The sequence below is a fragment of the Nerophis lumbriciformis genome, linkage group LG07, assembly GCF_033978685.3.
Source record: "Nerophis lumbriciformis linkage group LG07, RoL_Nlum_v2.1, whole genome shotgun sequence".
Lineage (NCBI taxonomy): Eukaryota > Metazoa > Chordata > Actinopteri > Syngnathiformes > Syngnathidae > Nerophis > Nerophis lumbriciformis.
The window spans coordinates 38,627,501-38,640,995 of record NC_084554.2 but is presented as its reverse complement, the minus strand read 5'-3'; the positions used below and the strand labels follow the sequence as shown (position 1 = coordinate 38,640,995).

Sequence of the window (13,495 nt, the reverse complement as noted above, 5' to 3'; positions counted from 1 at the left end):
TGTACTTTTTTATGCCGAAAGAGGCGATTTCAGCCACTTGAATGACGGCGAAATCATTAAATGCTCACAATTTTTAATTCATCCACAAGTAAAGCACAATTAAAGAAAACTTGGATTATTTCACTTTATGTACTTTTTTATGCCGAAAGAGGCGATTTAAAAGAGGCTATTTCAGCCAACAGCCGAGTTAGATATACTTTTCGAGACGAGTGATGCAATCGAGTGACGTAAGCGCGCTCCCGCGTCAGGGGGTGCATTTTATGGCAGGGGTGCGTTTTCCGGCACAACACCTGGGGAGTAGCCATTTTCTGGTTTGCAAGTTTAAATTGTGTAACAAGGGAAACAAAGGACACCGATTGGGGACTCGGCGTCTCAATTAGCGCACATCCACTCTCAATAGTGGCGGTTTGATTCGGGCAAAAATGTTGTCCCTGTCGTCTTTTCAGCCACAGCAGGTAAGCAAAACTGCTGTTGTTTTTAATTAAACTAGCTAGTTAGCATTAGGGTGCTAATAGTTCGACATTGGCTCGCATAGTCGGATGTGGTGACGTCATCACGCTATGGGCTGGTCATAATGTATCAGTGACGTGCAGTCACTAGAGGCTGACTGCCCGCCTCACCTGCCATCATGGAAAGAAACAAAATTAATTCAATTGTTATATGTATACAGTGATTATACTATAAAGTTATTTTCCATTTAACTTCACCAGTTTTAGATTATTTTTATTCAAAATCGCTGAATTTTCACATTTGCCGTTCAAATACTGAGAAGAGACGGTGCGGTGAACAGCAGCCAGTTGAGGCACGTCACTCAGTGCCTCAACATGGATTCCGGACTCGGCCAACTGCTGGCCTGCTGTGCAGTGAGACCGTATTGCTATATGAACTATATTATACATTTCCATAGTTTAGTTAGCTGAGGTATATAATGTACAGTGTATTTTGTCAATAACTGTATGTGTGTAACGTATTTCTTGTGCTGAGCGATCATAAAACGGCTGCAAAAGACGCACTGGCTGAGGCCGCCGTAGATTGCAACCCCTGACGGGAGTGTTATATCAACTAAAGCCCACACTTAAACTTTCCACGTGCAAGATTGAATCTATTTAAAAAATTATTTCATAAGAAGCCAAAAAGTGCAAAAACAATAATGTTGGTGTTGGAGGAGTTGTGAATGACTGCAGGGCCACAACATTAGGTACACCTGCAGACTGCAGGTGTATCTAATTAACAACTCCTCCAACACGAACATTATTGTTTTTGCACTTTTTGGCTTCTTATTAAATAACTTTTGTAACCTATTTTCATGGGCTTTCCTCTTTGTGATGTTAAGTTCCTGTTATGCGCTGTTATACATAATATGCCTTGAGCTCTTATTTTGAAGGCGCTAAGAGCGGAAGTGATGACACGTTGGAGTGGAGCGGAAGTTTTTGAAAGAAGGTAAATAAAGTGGTCCTCGTGTAAACTGGAGCCTCCGTGTTTGTTATATTGTAGTTTCATACAGTATAGGCGACATTTATAAACCCTCGGTTACACTTTTTTAAATAGATTCAATCTTGCACGTGGAAAGTTTAAGTGAGGGCTGTAGTTGATATAAAACTCCCGTCAGGGGTGCATTAATCCAGCACAACAGCGGCGCATGGACTTAATTTATAAATAAAGGTAAGACCATAATAACGTTTTTTTTAATTAAATGTACTTTTTTGTGTGCTACAGTTTGTATGTGTAAAGTTAAAGTTAAGTTAAAGTACTAATGATTGTCACACACACACTAGGTGTAATGAAATTTGTCCTCTGCATTTGACCCATCCCCTTGATCACCCCCTGGGAGATGAGGAGAGCAGCGGGCAGCAGCGGCGCCGTGCCCGGGAATAATTTTTGGTGATTTAACCCCCAATTCCAACCCTTGATGCTGAGTGCCAAGCAGGGAAGAATGCTGGTATGAGCTTTTAAACATAACCCGTTAACTGCTGCCAATCAAATGGTGAATAAGATACTCTTTAGGGTTCATATGTTTGTAAATCTGACTGTGATGAAGTCAGTACCTCACCAGCCATCAACCTCACCGCACGTCACTGTAATGTATTATTATTGCTGTTGTTCATTTTGTCTAACAAATAACAGCACAAATTCACAAAATCGATGGTATACAACAGCTACCGTGGGTTAACATAATTGTGTGCATGTTGACAGCTGTCTCATTCCTCCCCGTCAGATGATTGTGCCCTTCAGCCAGCTCATCAGTGGTCTCCACTCCCTGAAGAACACAGCCACAGCTTCAGTGCAGACCCTGCACAAAGACCTAAGTCCTGAGCACACCTGGCTTCCAAAAGAGGTGACGCAGCAGCACACGTAGAATGCAATCATTAAAGAGTGTAAGAGGTTTTCAATTGCAAAAAAACAGCACAGCTTTATTCATCTTCCCCTCGCTGCAGCCAAATGTGAAACTTCGAGAGTTGGGTCTGTCGGACGTTAGGGAGAGTCAGCTGGATGATTTGATCAGCAGGTTGCTACCCGCTTTCGGTCCAGAGGAACCACCCGTCGTTCCCTCCGTATGGAGGGCGAGTCATGTTTCCACAGACACGTTCTTTCACAACAAGCACGGTGGGTTCTCGGTGATCGCTAAATGCTGCTTCGGTGAGCCTTTTGTTTGTTTACACTGCTTCTATATTGCGTCGTCGCAGGGTTCTCACACAGAAGGCCGGGGGGCTTCTTCTCGCCAACATTCCACTGGCAAACGCAAAGACCTCTCAAAGAACTTTGTTCCGAGCTTCAGTTCTTACCCTGTAAGAAATTGTGTTAAAATCACATGTTATTGGTGGTGTTGTTGTTGAATTGAATTTTGTGTGTGGTGTCAGTCTTGATCCAAAGTCGAGGTTTCAAGACTCCCAGACGAAAGACCAAACGAAGAGAGCATGATGACGCCCATTTATTAACGCAATATATAAATGCCCTCTTTATGAAGGTATGCATTCTAAAACCGAAGACCCTGCTAAATACAAGTGAGTTTTACCAGATTTGTTCGTAGCATGTTCCGGATGTGGAAAGAGCCACACATCCGCAGTCCATGGAAGAACTTATAAAACACAGGAAACTCTCTGTGAGCCAACATGAGGCCTTCAAGTCGGGCTTCGCCGAGGGCTTTGTGCAATCTCAGAGCACTTTACAGAGAACACAACAAGGTGATCTCGCTTTTCCAGCTGATCAGAAAACAATTATGCATTTTCTTTTTTCAAATATATGTTTTAACTTTTTCCAGAAAGCTTGAAGAAAACCTGGCTGGTTGTGTTGGTGTGTTTACTGATAGCCTTAGTTTTTGTTGGAAAAGCCCCCTTTTTCTCGGGTAAAGGCTCCTTTTTTGACGCAGGTTTGTTCCCTTCCTTTGTTAAATAACTGATACACAACACACACACACACACACACATCAGTAAAAGTAACATCCTCACTATAAAACATTAAGCTGAATTCTTGTCTCGCAGTGAGGTTCCACACCAGATTCCTGGGCTCGGCCATCGACCCCAGGCAAATAAATGTGACTTTCGAGCACGTTAAAGGAGTCGAGGAGGCAAAGAATGAGTTGCAGGACGTTGTGGAGTTCCTCAAGAACCCTAAGAAGTTCACAGTTCTGGGTGGGAAGCTGCCCAAAGGTATGAAGGGTTCACGTTGCAATCTCGTCCAACAGTCTCTCATTGGTAACGATCCGACCCTCCATCAGGGATCCTCCTGGTCGGGCCGCCCGGCACCGGCAAGACCCTCCTGGCCCGAGCCGTCGCCGGTGAGGCGGATGTACCCTTCTACTACGCCTCTGGGTCTGAGTTTGATGAGATGTTTGTGGGTATTGGCGCCAGCCGCATCAGGAACCTCTTTAGTAAGTCCCCAAACGGACCGGATTGAGTCCAGAAACCACATAGTCATTTATTTTTATATATATTCGCAGGGCAGGCGAAATATAGCGCCCCTTGTGTCATCTTCATTGATGAACTGGACAGCGTCGGCGGTAAGAGATTAGAGTCTCCCGTACATCCATACGCCAGACAAACCATCAACCAGTTGCTGGCTGAAATGGACGGGTCAGTCGCGCTGTCATCATTAATCTTAGTTGAATCAGATTTAGGATTCACACGTTTGGAACAGGTTCAAGCCAAACGAGGGCGTCATCGTCATCGGCGCAACCAACATGGCCGAGTCTCTGGATAGGTACGTTCGGGTTTCTCATCTCCAGACGTCCGTCTTCAGTGCTTGTTTCTGATCTTCTTCTCTGCCTTCTTGTCAGCGCACTGATCCGACCGGGCAGGTTCGACATGCAGGTGACCGTCCCTCGGCCGGACGTGAAGGGACGGACAGAGATCCTCAACTGGTACTTCACCAAGATCAAAGTAGACTCTGGTAGGTGTGGTTGAGTATAAAACACACGCAGTCTTAATTATTCATCTGTGTGAGTCAAACTTTGTGAAAAACAGATTAAATCAGTGCTTCTCAATTATTTTCTGAAGAAGAAGACATTTCGTGCCCCCCCCCCCTTCCCCCATTGTCCGCCACGACTATAAATAGTATAATTTGTCTATAAAATTGTTTTAAGTACAAACCCCATGTCCATATGAGTTGGGAAATTGTGTTAGATGTAAATATAAACGGAATACAATGATTTGCAAATCCTTTTCAACCCATATTCAATTGAATGCACTACAAAGACAAGATATTTGATGTTCAAACTCATAAACTTTATGTTTTTTTCAAATAATCATTAACTTAGAATTTCATGGCTGCAACACGTGCCAAAGTAGTTGGGAAAGGGCATGTTCACCACTGTGTTACATGGCCTTTCCTTTTAACAACACTCAGTAAACGTTTGGGAACTGAGGAGACACATTTTTTAAGCTTCTCAGGTGAATTCTTTCCCATTCTTGCTTGATGTACAACTTAAGTTGTTCAACAGTCCGGGGTCTCCGTTGTGGTATTTTAGGATTCATAATGCGCCACACATTTTCAATGGGAGACAGGTCTAGACTACAGGCAGGCCAGTCTAGTACCCACACTCTTTTACTATGAAGCCACGTTGATGTAACACGTGGCTTGGCATTGTCTTGCTGAAATAAGCAGGGGAGTCCATGGTAACGTTGCTTGGATGGCAACATATGTTGCTCCAAAACCTGCATGTACCTTTCAGCATTAATGGCGCCTTCACAGATGTGTAAGTTACCCATGTCTTGGGCACTAATACACCCCCATACCATCACAGATGCTGGCTTTTCAACTTTGCGCATATAACAATCCGCATGGTTCTTTTCCTCTTTGACACGACGTCCACAGTTTCCAAAAACAATTTGAAAGGTGGACTCGTCAGACCACAGAACACTTTTCCACTTTGTATCAGTCCATCTTAGATGAGCTCAGGCCCAGCGAAGCCGACGGCGTTTCTGGGTGTTGTTGATAAACGGTTTTCGCCTTGCATAGGAGAGTTTTAACTTGCACTTACAGATGTAGCGACCAACTGTAGTTACTGACAGTGGGTTTCTGAAGTGTTCCTGAGCCCATGTGGTGATATCCTTTACACACTGATGTCGCTTGTTGATGCAGTACAGCCTGAGGGATCGAAGGTCACGGGCTTAGCTGCTTACGTGCAGTGATTTCTCCAGATTCTCTGAACCCTTTGATGATATTACGGACCGTAGATGGTGAAATCCCTAAATTCCTTGCAATAGCTGGTTGAGAAAGGTTTTTCTTAAACTGTTTGACTATTTGCTCACACATTTGTTAACAAAGTGGTGACCCTCGCCCCATCCTTGTTTGTGAATGACTGAGCATTTCATGAAATCTACTTTTATACCCAATCATGGCACCCACCTGTTCCCAATTAGCCTGCACACCTGTGGGATTCCAAATAAATGTTTGATGAGCATTCCTCAACTTTATCAGTATTTATTGCCACCTTTCCCAACTTCTTTGTCACGTGTTGCTGGCATCAAATTCTAAAGTTAATGATTATTTGCAAAAAAAAAAAACGTTTATCAGTTTGAACATCAAATATGTTGTCTTTGTAGCATATTCAACTGAATATGGGTTGAAAATGATTTGCAAATCATTGTATTCCATTTATATTTACATCTAACACAATTTCCCAACTCATATGGAAACGGGGATTGTACACCTCTGCACAACATTGTATACTTAACATTAAGGAAAACAAAAAATAAATATAGATAAACTTACAATAATTAATTACTTTAACATTGTTATTTAGTAGAACAAAAAATATTTAAAATGCATCAATTTGACTGAAATAAAAATGTATATCCTTATTCAAAGTATAAACATATTGGACCGACTTGAGCAATTTGATATAGGAAAAATAAAATTCAATGAATAGTACATTCAATTGACGAGCAACATTAACTCATCCATCCATCCATCCATCTTCTTCCGCTTATCCGAGGTTGGGTCGCGGGGGCAGCAGCCTAAGCAGGGAAGCCCAGACTTCCCTCTCCCCAGCCACTTCGTCCAGCTCCTCCCGGGGGATCCCGAGGCGTTCCCAGGCCAGCCGGGATATATAGTCTTCCCAACGTGTCCTGGGTCTTCCCCGTGGCCTCCTACCGGTCGGACGTGCCCTAAACACCTCCCTAGGGAGGCGTTCGGGTGGCATCCTGACCAGATGCCCGAACCACCTCATCTGGCTCCTCTCGATGTGGAAGAGCAGCGGCTTTACTTTGAGCTCCCCCCGGATGACAGAGCTTCTCACCCTATCTCTAAGGGAGAGCCCCGCCACCCGGCGGAGGAAACTCATTTCGGCCGCTTGTACCCGTGATCTTGTCCTTTCGGTCATAATCCAAAGCTCATGACCATAGGTGAGGATGGGAACGTAGATCGACCGGTAAATCGAGAGCTTTGCCTTCCGGCTCAGCTCCTTCTTCACCACAACGGATCAATACAGCGTCCGCATTACTGAAGACGCCGCACCGATCCGCCTGTCGATCTCACGAGCCACTCTTCCCTCACTCGTGAACAAGACTCCCAGGTACTTGAACTCCTCCACTTGGGGCAAGATCTCCTCCCCAACCCGGAGATGGCACTCCACCCTTTTCCGGGCGAGAACCATGGACTCGGACTTGGAGGTGCTGATTCCCATCCCAGTCGCTTCACACCTGGCTGCGAACCGATCCAGCGAGAGCTGAAGATCTTGGCCAGATGAAGCCATCAGGACCACATCATCTGCAAAAAGCAGAGACCTAATCCTGCAGCCACCAAACCAGATACCCTCAACGCCCTGACTGCGCCTAGAAATTCTGTCCATAAAGGTTATGAACAGAATCGGTGACAAAGGGCAGCCCTGGCGGAGACCAACCCTCACTGGAAACGGGTCCGATTTACTGCCAGCAATGCGGACCAAGCTCTGACACTGATTATACAGGGAGCGAACCGCCACAATAAGACAGTCCGTTACCCCATACTCTCTGAGCACTCCCCACAGACGGTCGAATGCCTTCTCCAAGTCCACAAAACACATGTAGACTGGTTGGGCAAACTCTCATGCACCCCCAAGGACCCTGCCGAGAGTATAGAGCTGGTCCACAGTTCCACGACCAGAACGAAAACCACACTGTTCCTCCTGAATCCGAGATTCGACTATCCGGCGTAGCCTCCTCTCCAGTATACCTGAATAGACCTTACCGGGAAGGCTGAGGAGTGTGATCCCACGATAGTTGGAACACACCCTCCTTCCCCTTCTTAAAGAGAGGAACCACCACCCCGGTCTGCCAATCCAGAGGTACCGCCCCCGATGTCCACGCGATGTTGCAGAGTTTTGTCAACCAAGACAGCCCCACAACATCCAGAGCCTTAAGGAACTCCGGGCGGGTCTCATCCACCCCCGGGGTCTTGCCACCGAGGAGCTTTTTAACTACCTCGGCAACCTCATCCCCAGAAATAGGAGAGCCCACCACAGATTCCCCAGGCCCTGCTTCCTCATAGGAAGACGTGCTGGTAGGATTGAGGAGGTCTTCGAAGTATTCCCTCCACCGATCCACAACATCCGCAGTCGAGGTCAGCAGAACACCATCCTCACCATACACGGTGTTGACATTGCACTGCTTCCCCTTCCTGAGGCGGCGGATGGTGGTCCAGAATCGCTTCGAAGCCGTCCGGAAGTCGATTTCCATGGCTTCCCCGAACTTCTCCCATGTCCGAGTTTTTGCCTCCGCGACCGCTGAAGCCGCACATCGCCTGACCTGTCGGTACCTGTCTGCTGCCTCCGGAGTCCTATGAGCCAAAAGAGCTCGATAGGACTCTTTCTTCAGCTTGACGGCATCCCTTACCGCTGGTGTCCACCAGCGGGTTCTAGGATTACCGCCACGACAGGCACCAACTACCTTGCGGCCACAGCTCCGATCGGCCGCCTCGACAATAGAACATCGTCCACTCGGACTCAATGTCCAGTGCCTCCCTCGTGACATGTTCAAAGTTCTTCCGGAGGTGGGAATTGAAACTCTCTCTGACAGGAGACTCTGCCAGGCGTTACATTAACTCAGGAGCGCATTATATTAAACACTTTAACCTACCCAACAAAAATTAATGCCACAATTTGTGATGATTTTTTTTCCCATAAATCTTAAATACGGAGCTAAGATTATCGGCTACAAGAGCACGTTTTGCAGTGCACAGCTTTTCGAAGCAGAATTTGAAACATGATGTTCACTGCGACCCCCACCCCATGGTGGCCAGCCCCACTATTCCAGGAAAGTGAAAAGACATGTTTGAATAAGTTTGGTCAGGAAAAATGGGTTATTTAAGAAGTCAGGTCATAAATGGAAAAGCCCTCTATGATCTTCACTTCCCACCTTCTGCAGGTGTCCCATTACTTTTGTCCATGTAGTGTATGTTACTGCTGTATGAATGAGGGATCTTTCTTCGATAAATAGCTTTTTTGTTCTCGTCCAGGGGTCAACGCTGAGGTCATCGCTCGAGGCACGGTGGGCTTCTCGGGGGCGGAGCTAGAGAACCTAGTCAACCAGGCCGCCTTAAAGGCGGCGGTGGACAAGAAAGAGCGGGTCACCATGAAAGATCTGGAGTTCGCTAAGGACAAGATCCTCATGGGTGAGCGCACGCACTCTGGCGTGAAGCCATCGGGGGGGAAAAGGGAGTGCCCTCAAGTCCTAATCCTTGTCCGCCGTAGGCCCCGAGAGGAGGAGCGTGGAGATCGATAAGCAGAACAAGACCATCACGGCCTATCACGAGTCGGGTCACGCAATCGTGGCGTACTACACCAAAGACGCCATGCCCATCAACAAGGCCACCATCATGCCTCGGGGAGCAACGCTCGGCCACGTGAGTCAATTAGAGGAAAAGCTTACCTCAAAGTCGGCTCATAATCTTCTCGTCCGGCAGGTGTCCCTCCTACCGGAGAACGACCGCTGGAGCGAGACCAAGGCTCAGCTGCTGGCTCAGATGGACGTCAGCATGGGGGGTCGCGTGGCGGAGGAGCTCATCTTTGGCGACGACTACATCACCACAGGTTGGGATTCGCTCTGAAAACATGATTTCTTTTTTTTAGTACCATTTTCGTCTATCGTCTGTGTCCATTTCAGGCGCCTCCAGCGACTTTGACGGAGCAACCAAAATAGCCAATATGATGGTCACCAGGTTCGGCATGAGCGACAAGGTATGAACACACACTTTATTTGGAAAGTGGTAAGATGATGTAACCGTGTGCGTGTGTTGTCCTAAAGCTGGGCGTCATGACTTACGGCGATGTGTCCAAGCAGAGCCCTGAGACACAAGCCGCCATCGAACAGGAAGTTCGGTTGTTACTGAAGGTGAGCCTCTTCGACGGACGAAGAACAGGCAAAAAAGGATTTCAAAATATTGAAAAGGATTTTTCCCTGTTGCGCAGGACTCGTACGAACGCGCTAAAAACATCCTGAAGACGTACAAAAAGGAGCACGAGAAGCTGGCCGACGCCCTCCTCCTACACGAGACTCTGGACGCCAAGGAGATCCAACTGGTGTTGGAGGGCAAACCGCTGGACCACTAGACTGACTTGTGTACATAAAACAATGCTGGGGTTAATTTACCCAAAGTAGTCTATTTTTTTTAAAGAATGTGTGATTGGATGAACAACCAAGAGGTACACCATGAATTAAAAACATTAATGGTGCTTTTATTTATTTATAATGGAACGTTCAAGTACCTCAAATAGAACTTATTAGTCACGGTTGCATGCGCTTTTTTTTTGTCCGTATGTATAGTCATTAGGGGTGTAACGGTACGTGTATTTGTATTTAACCGTTTCGGTACGGTTCGGAGGTGTACCGAACGAGTTTCCACACGGACATATTAAGTAGCGTACGGCACGTTGTGTAAATAATGCACACCGAGGCACAACACACATGCTAGCAACGACCGGGCTACGATAGACTGACCATACGTCCTCTTTTCACCGGACGTGTCCTCTTTTGCGGGGCTGTCCGAGCAAAGTTTCTTAAATGCCTCAAATGTCCGGCATTTTGAGTTAGAGTTGCGTGGATTTTCAATGTACGTTCAGGGTTAAGGAGGGGTTAAAAACAAAACTAATTGTGCGTGCAGCAGCATCCGTGAGGGAGGGGCAGAGAGAGTTATGATAAACGCGCATGCGTCGCCAGGCTCTGCTTTTTATCCTTAGATTTATCAGATTTAATTTTTTATTATCTATAGCAGGGGTGTCAAAAGTGTGCCCCGGAGGCCATTTACGGCCCACAGCAAATGTTTTAAAGGCCCACGGCACATTCTAAAAATACTATTAAAATAAACAAAAACATAACAAAAGTGAAATAAAAAAGCTTAAAGGTTAAATGTAATTTAGAAAAAGTTGCAATGTTGACTAATAAAACAAAGCTGTTTATTTTTTCTTTCAAACTGTCATTGCTCAAAACATAATATTGAATCAAAATCAATGTTATTATGAATTATTGACCTATCCAAGGTTCCGATTACTTCACATCAAATATTCCACTAAGAAAAATATTTTTGGTGGAAGATTTTGCAAATTTGGTAAATAAATAACCCAAAAACTTATATTTCGTTGTTTTCTTACTGTACCGAAAATGAACCGAACCGTGACCTCTAAACCGAGGTACGTACCGAACCGAAATTTTTGTGTACCGTTACATCACTAATAGTCATCCTTTTTTTTTTTTTTCAATTGGTGGACTTCTAATGAGATGAAACGTGTAAATAAGCGTGTATGTCCTGTTGCTCCGAAATAAAGGTCACTTGTTCAAAGTCACCTGAGCTGAGTGTCTGATGTGAGGGAAAGAATGGCCATGAAGAAAAGACTCAGATGTGGGACTTCTTCCCTAGAATTACCATTTTTAAGCCTACAATTACTTCCAAGTGAGCTGCAAGACAACACAAGAGCACATTGTGGACTTTGTCAGTCATTGTGTCCCCTGAGGAGCCCTCCTCTTGTCAAGTGTTCATAAGGGCATGAGTGGCATCATGAGCACTTCTTTGAGAGCACTAAGGAGGACAGAACACTTAACAATGGAGGACGCAGACGATGACATTGCCGTCATTGGGATTGGATGCAATTTCCCTGGAGGTACACTCTGAAATATTACTTTTAATGTGACATGTATCTGCATTATTTGTCCTTTTTTTTTTTAATAAGGTGACGGTTTGAACAACTTCTGGAGGGTTCTATCAAAAGGGGAAAATTGTGTTGTCGATATTCCGGCAGACAGGTTTGATAAAAATTCCTGGTACGATGCGGATGTCCAAAAACCTGGAAAAACTCAAACCACCAAAGCTGCTTTTATAGATGGGTGAGCATCTTGTTAAAGTGTTGCTCACTGATAAGTCAACAAATAAATAATATACATTGAGGTTAAGTTTACAGATATAGTAATATAAAAATAGATACAACACGCAAAAAAAGTCAGGTCTTTTTTTCATAATAAAAAAAGAATGTTTAAGAAAATTTTATTGGAACAAAACCCTTTTTACTTTTAAGCCAAAGTTCTTTTTTTTTTTTATTGTTAAAATATTAAAATAGAATCGACAAATAAATGTATATCTATTTCAGTCACAGCAAACCCAAAAAAATTACCTGCACAATACAAAGAAGAAGAAAAAAATCTAATCCCAATTACAATATTTGTAAAAAAAAAAAATGTAATAAAACGAAACAGTTACAGCATATTAAAATAAAATTTTAAAAATAAACATTTGAAAAAGAGCAGTAATGAGAACATTTATTTTTTTCATGACAACAGAAAAATTAGGCAGTTAAAAAAAAAAAAAGAAATAACATTTTAACATGTTTTTTTCTTAAGGCTAATTTAAAATTAGATTTCTTTAAAATAAGTTTTAATATCAACACATAACAGTCTTATGAAATTAAATTAAAAAAATAGTTTTAAGTCAAAACTAGAAGAAAAATACGACTGTTTTTGTATTTTTTGTTATTGTATCTTTATTTTTTCTATATCCATCCATCCATTTCCTACCACGTGTGCATTTTTACAATACACATTTTACTTTCATGTGGAATATCTTTTGTTGACCAATCAGTGAGCTTCATTGTCCCCAAGTATTAGGGAGGCAAAAAGTGGTCCAAACAATGGCACTATTTACCATTTTAACTTTGATGCCAGACGCCAAATTGTGACCATCTGCTCCTTCAGCTTTAACGAGTTCGACCACAAGTTTTTTGGCATCGCCGAGGCCGAGGCAGATGTCATGGACCCCCAGCAGAAGCTCCTCCTTCAGTGCGCCTACAGGGCGTTGGAAGATGCCGGCATCCCCATGGAGCGCATCAGCGGAAGCAGAACCGGAGTTTATATCGGTCAGACTGATATTGCGCCATAACACAAGATGGCGATTTAATAACACAAACTGTTTTTGTGTTGCAGGTCTCATGAACAGAGACTATGAGATGCTCCGAAGTAACCGCGCCGACACCATAAGTCACTACAACGCCACGGGGACGGCCACGAGCATCGCCGCCAACAGAATTTCCTATGTTTTCAATCTGACTGGTCCCTCGTTCGCCATGGACAGTGCTTGTTCCTCCTCCTTGGTGGCTCTGCACATTGCCTGCCTGGCTTTAAAGCAAAGTACAAAGTCAATGCATGAAGCCAGTTCTTGGCGATAGGTTCCTCATTGCTCTTTTTCGCCAGCGGACTGCGAGATGGCTCTTTGTGGCGGCGTCAACTGCATCATCGAGCCCAGAGTGTTTGTTGCTCTGAGCAAGGCCAGGATGATCTCAGCAGACGGGACCAGCAAGCCTTTCTCCAGAAGAGCAGACGGCTACGGTAGAGGGGAAGGCTGTGGGGTCCTTCTGCTTAAACCACTCAAAAATGTGAGTCACTACAGTACAAATATTACCGTATTTTTCGGACTATAAGTCACAGTTTTTTTTCATAGTTTGGCCGGGGGTGCGACTTATACTCAGGAGCGACTTATGTGTGAAACTATTAACACATTACCGTAAAATATCAAATAATATTATTTAGCTCATTCACGT

The 13,495-nt window shown here is 44.5% G+C and overlaps 2 protein-coding genes across 4 annotated transcripts in view; both read left to right on the top strand.

Moving 5' to 3' along the window:
* The first annotated feature begins 298 nt into the window (after positions 1-298).
* LOC133609541 (ATP-dependent zinc metalloprotease YME1L1-like) lies at positions 299-11,254 on the top strand. Of its 3 annotated transcripts, XM_061965192.1 has the most exons (18): positions 299-455; positions 2,216-2,335; positions 2,436-2,604; positions 2,685-2,786; positions 2,859-2,965; positions 3,029-3,182; positions 3,260-3,367; positions 3,480-3,647; positions 3,716-3,868; positions 3,938-4,070; positions 4,135-4,197; positions 4,274-4,386; positions 8,932-9,087; positions 9,167-9,318; positions 9,379-9,505; positions 9,579-9,652; positions 9,720-9,806; positions 9,884-11,254. In XM_061965192.1, the coding sequence occupies exons 1-18, from the start codon at positions 423-425 to the stop codon at positions 10,022-10,024; spliced, it is 2,160 nt and encodes a 719-aa protein (XP_061821176.1). In that variant the 5' UTR covers positions 299-422; the 3' UTR covers positions 10,025-11,254. The 3 variants fall into 3 exon arrangements, with proteins under 3 accessions (XP_061821176.1, XP_061821179.1, XP_061821177.1); XM_061965195.1 differs by lacking the exons at positions 2,685-2,786; positions 2,859-2,965; positions 3,029-3,182; positions 3,260-3,367; XM_061965193.1 differs by lacking the exons at positions 2,685-2,786; positions 2,859-2,965; positions 3,029-3,182; positions 3,260-3,367 and having other exon boundaries at positions 2,436-2,637.
* Positions 11,255-11,397: 143 nt separating this feature from the next.
* The window catches only part of LOC133609540 (phenolphthiocerol synthesis polyketide synthase type I Pks15/1-like), a 12,520-nt gene continuing 10,422 nt past the window's right edge, over positions 11,398-13,495 (top strand). Inside the window, exons 1-5 of the mRNA XM_061965191.1 lie at positions 11,398-11,569; positions 11,639-11,792; positions 12,654-12,814; positions 12,882-13,085; positions 13,149-13,330. Coding sequence (XP_061821175.1) covers positions 11,455-11,569; positions 11,639-11,792; positions 12,654-12,814; positions 12,882-13,085; positions 13,149-13,330 — 816 coding nt within the window. The 5' untranslated portion in view covers positions 11,398-11,454. The remainder of the gene's footprint in view (positions 11,570-11,638; positions 11,793-12,653; positions 12,815-12,881; positions 13,086-13,148; positions 13,331-13,495) is intronic.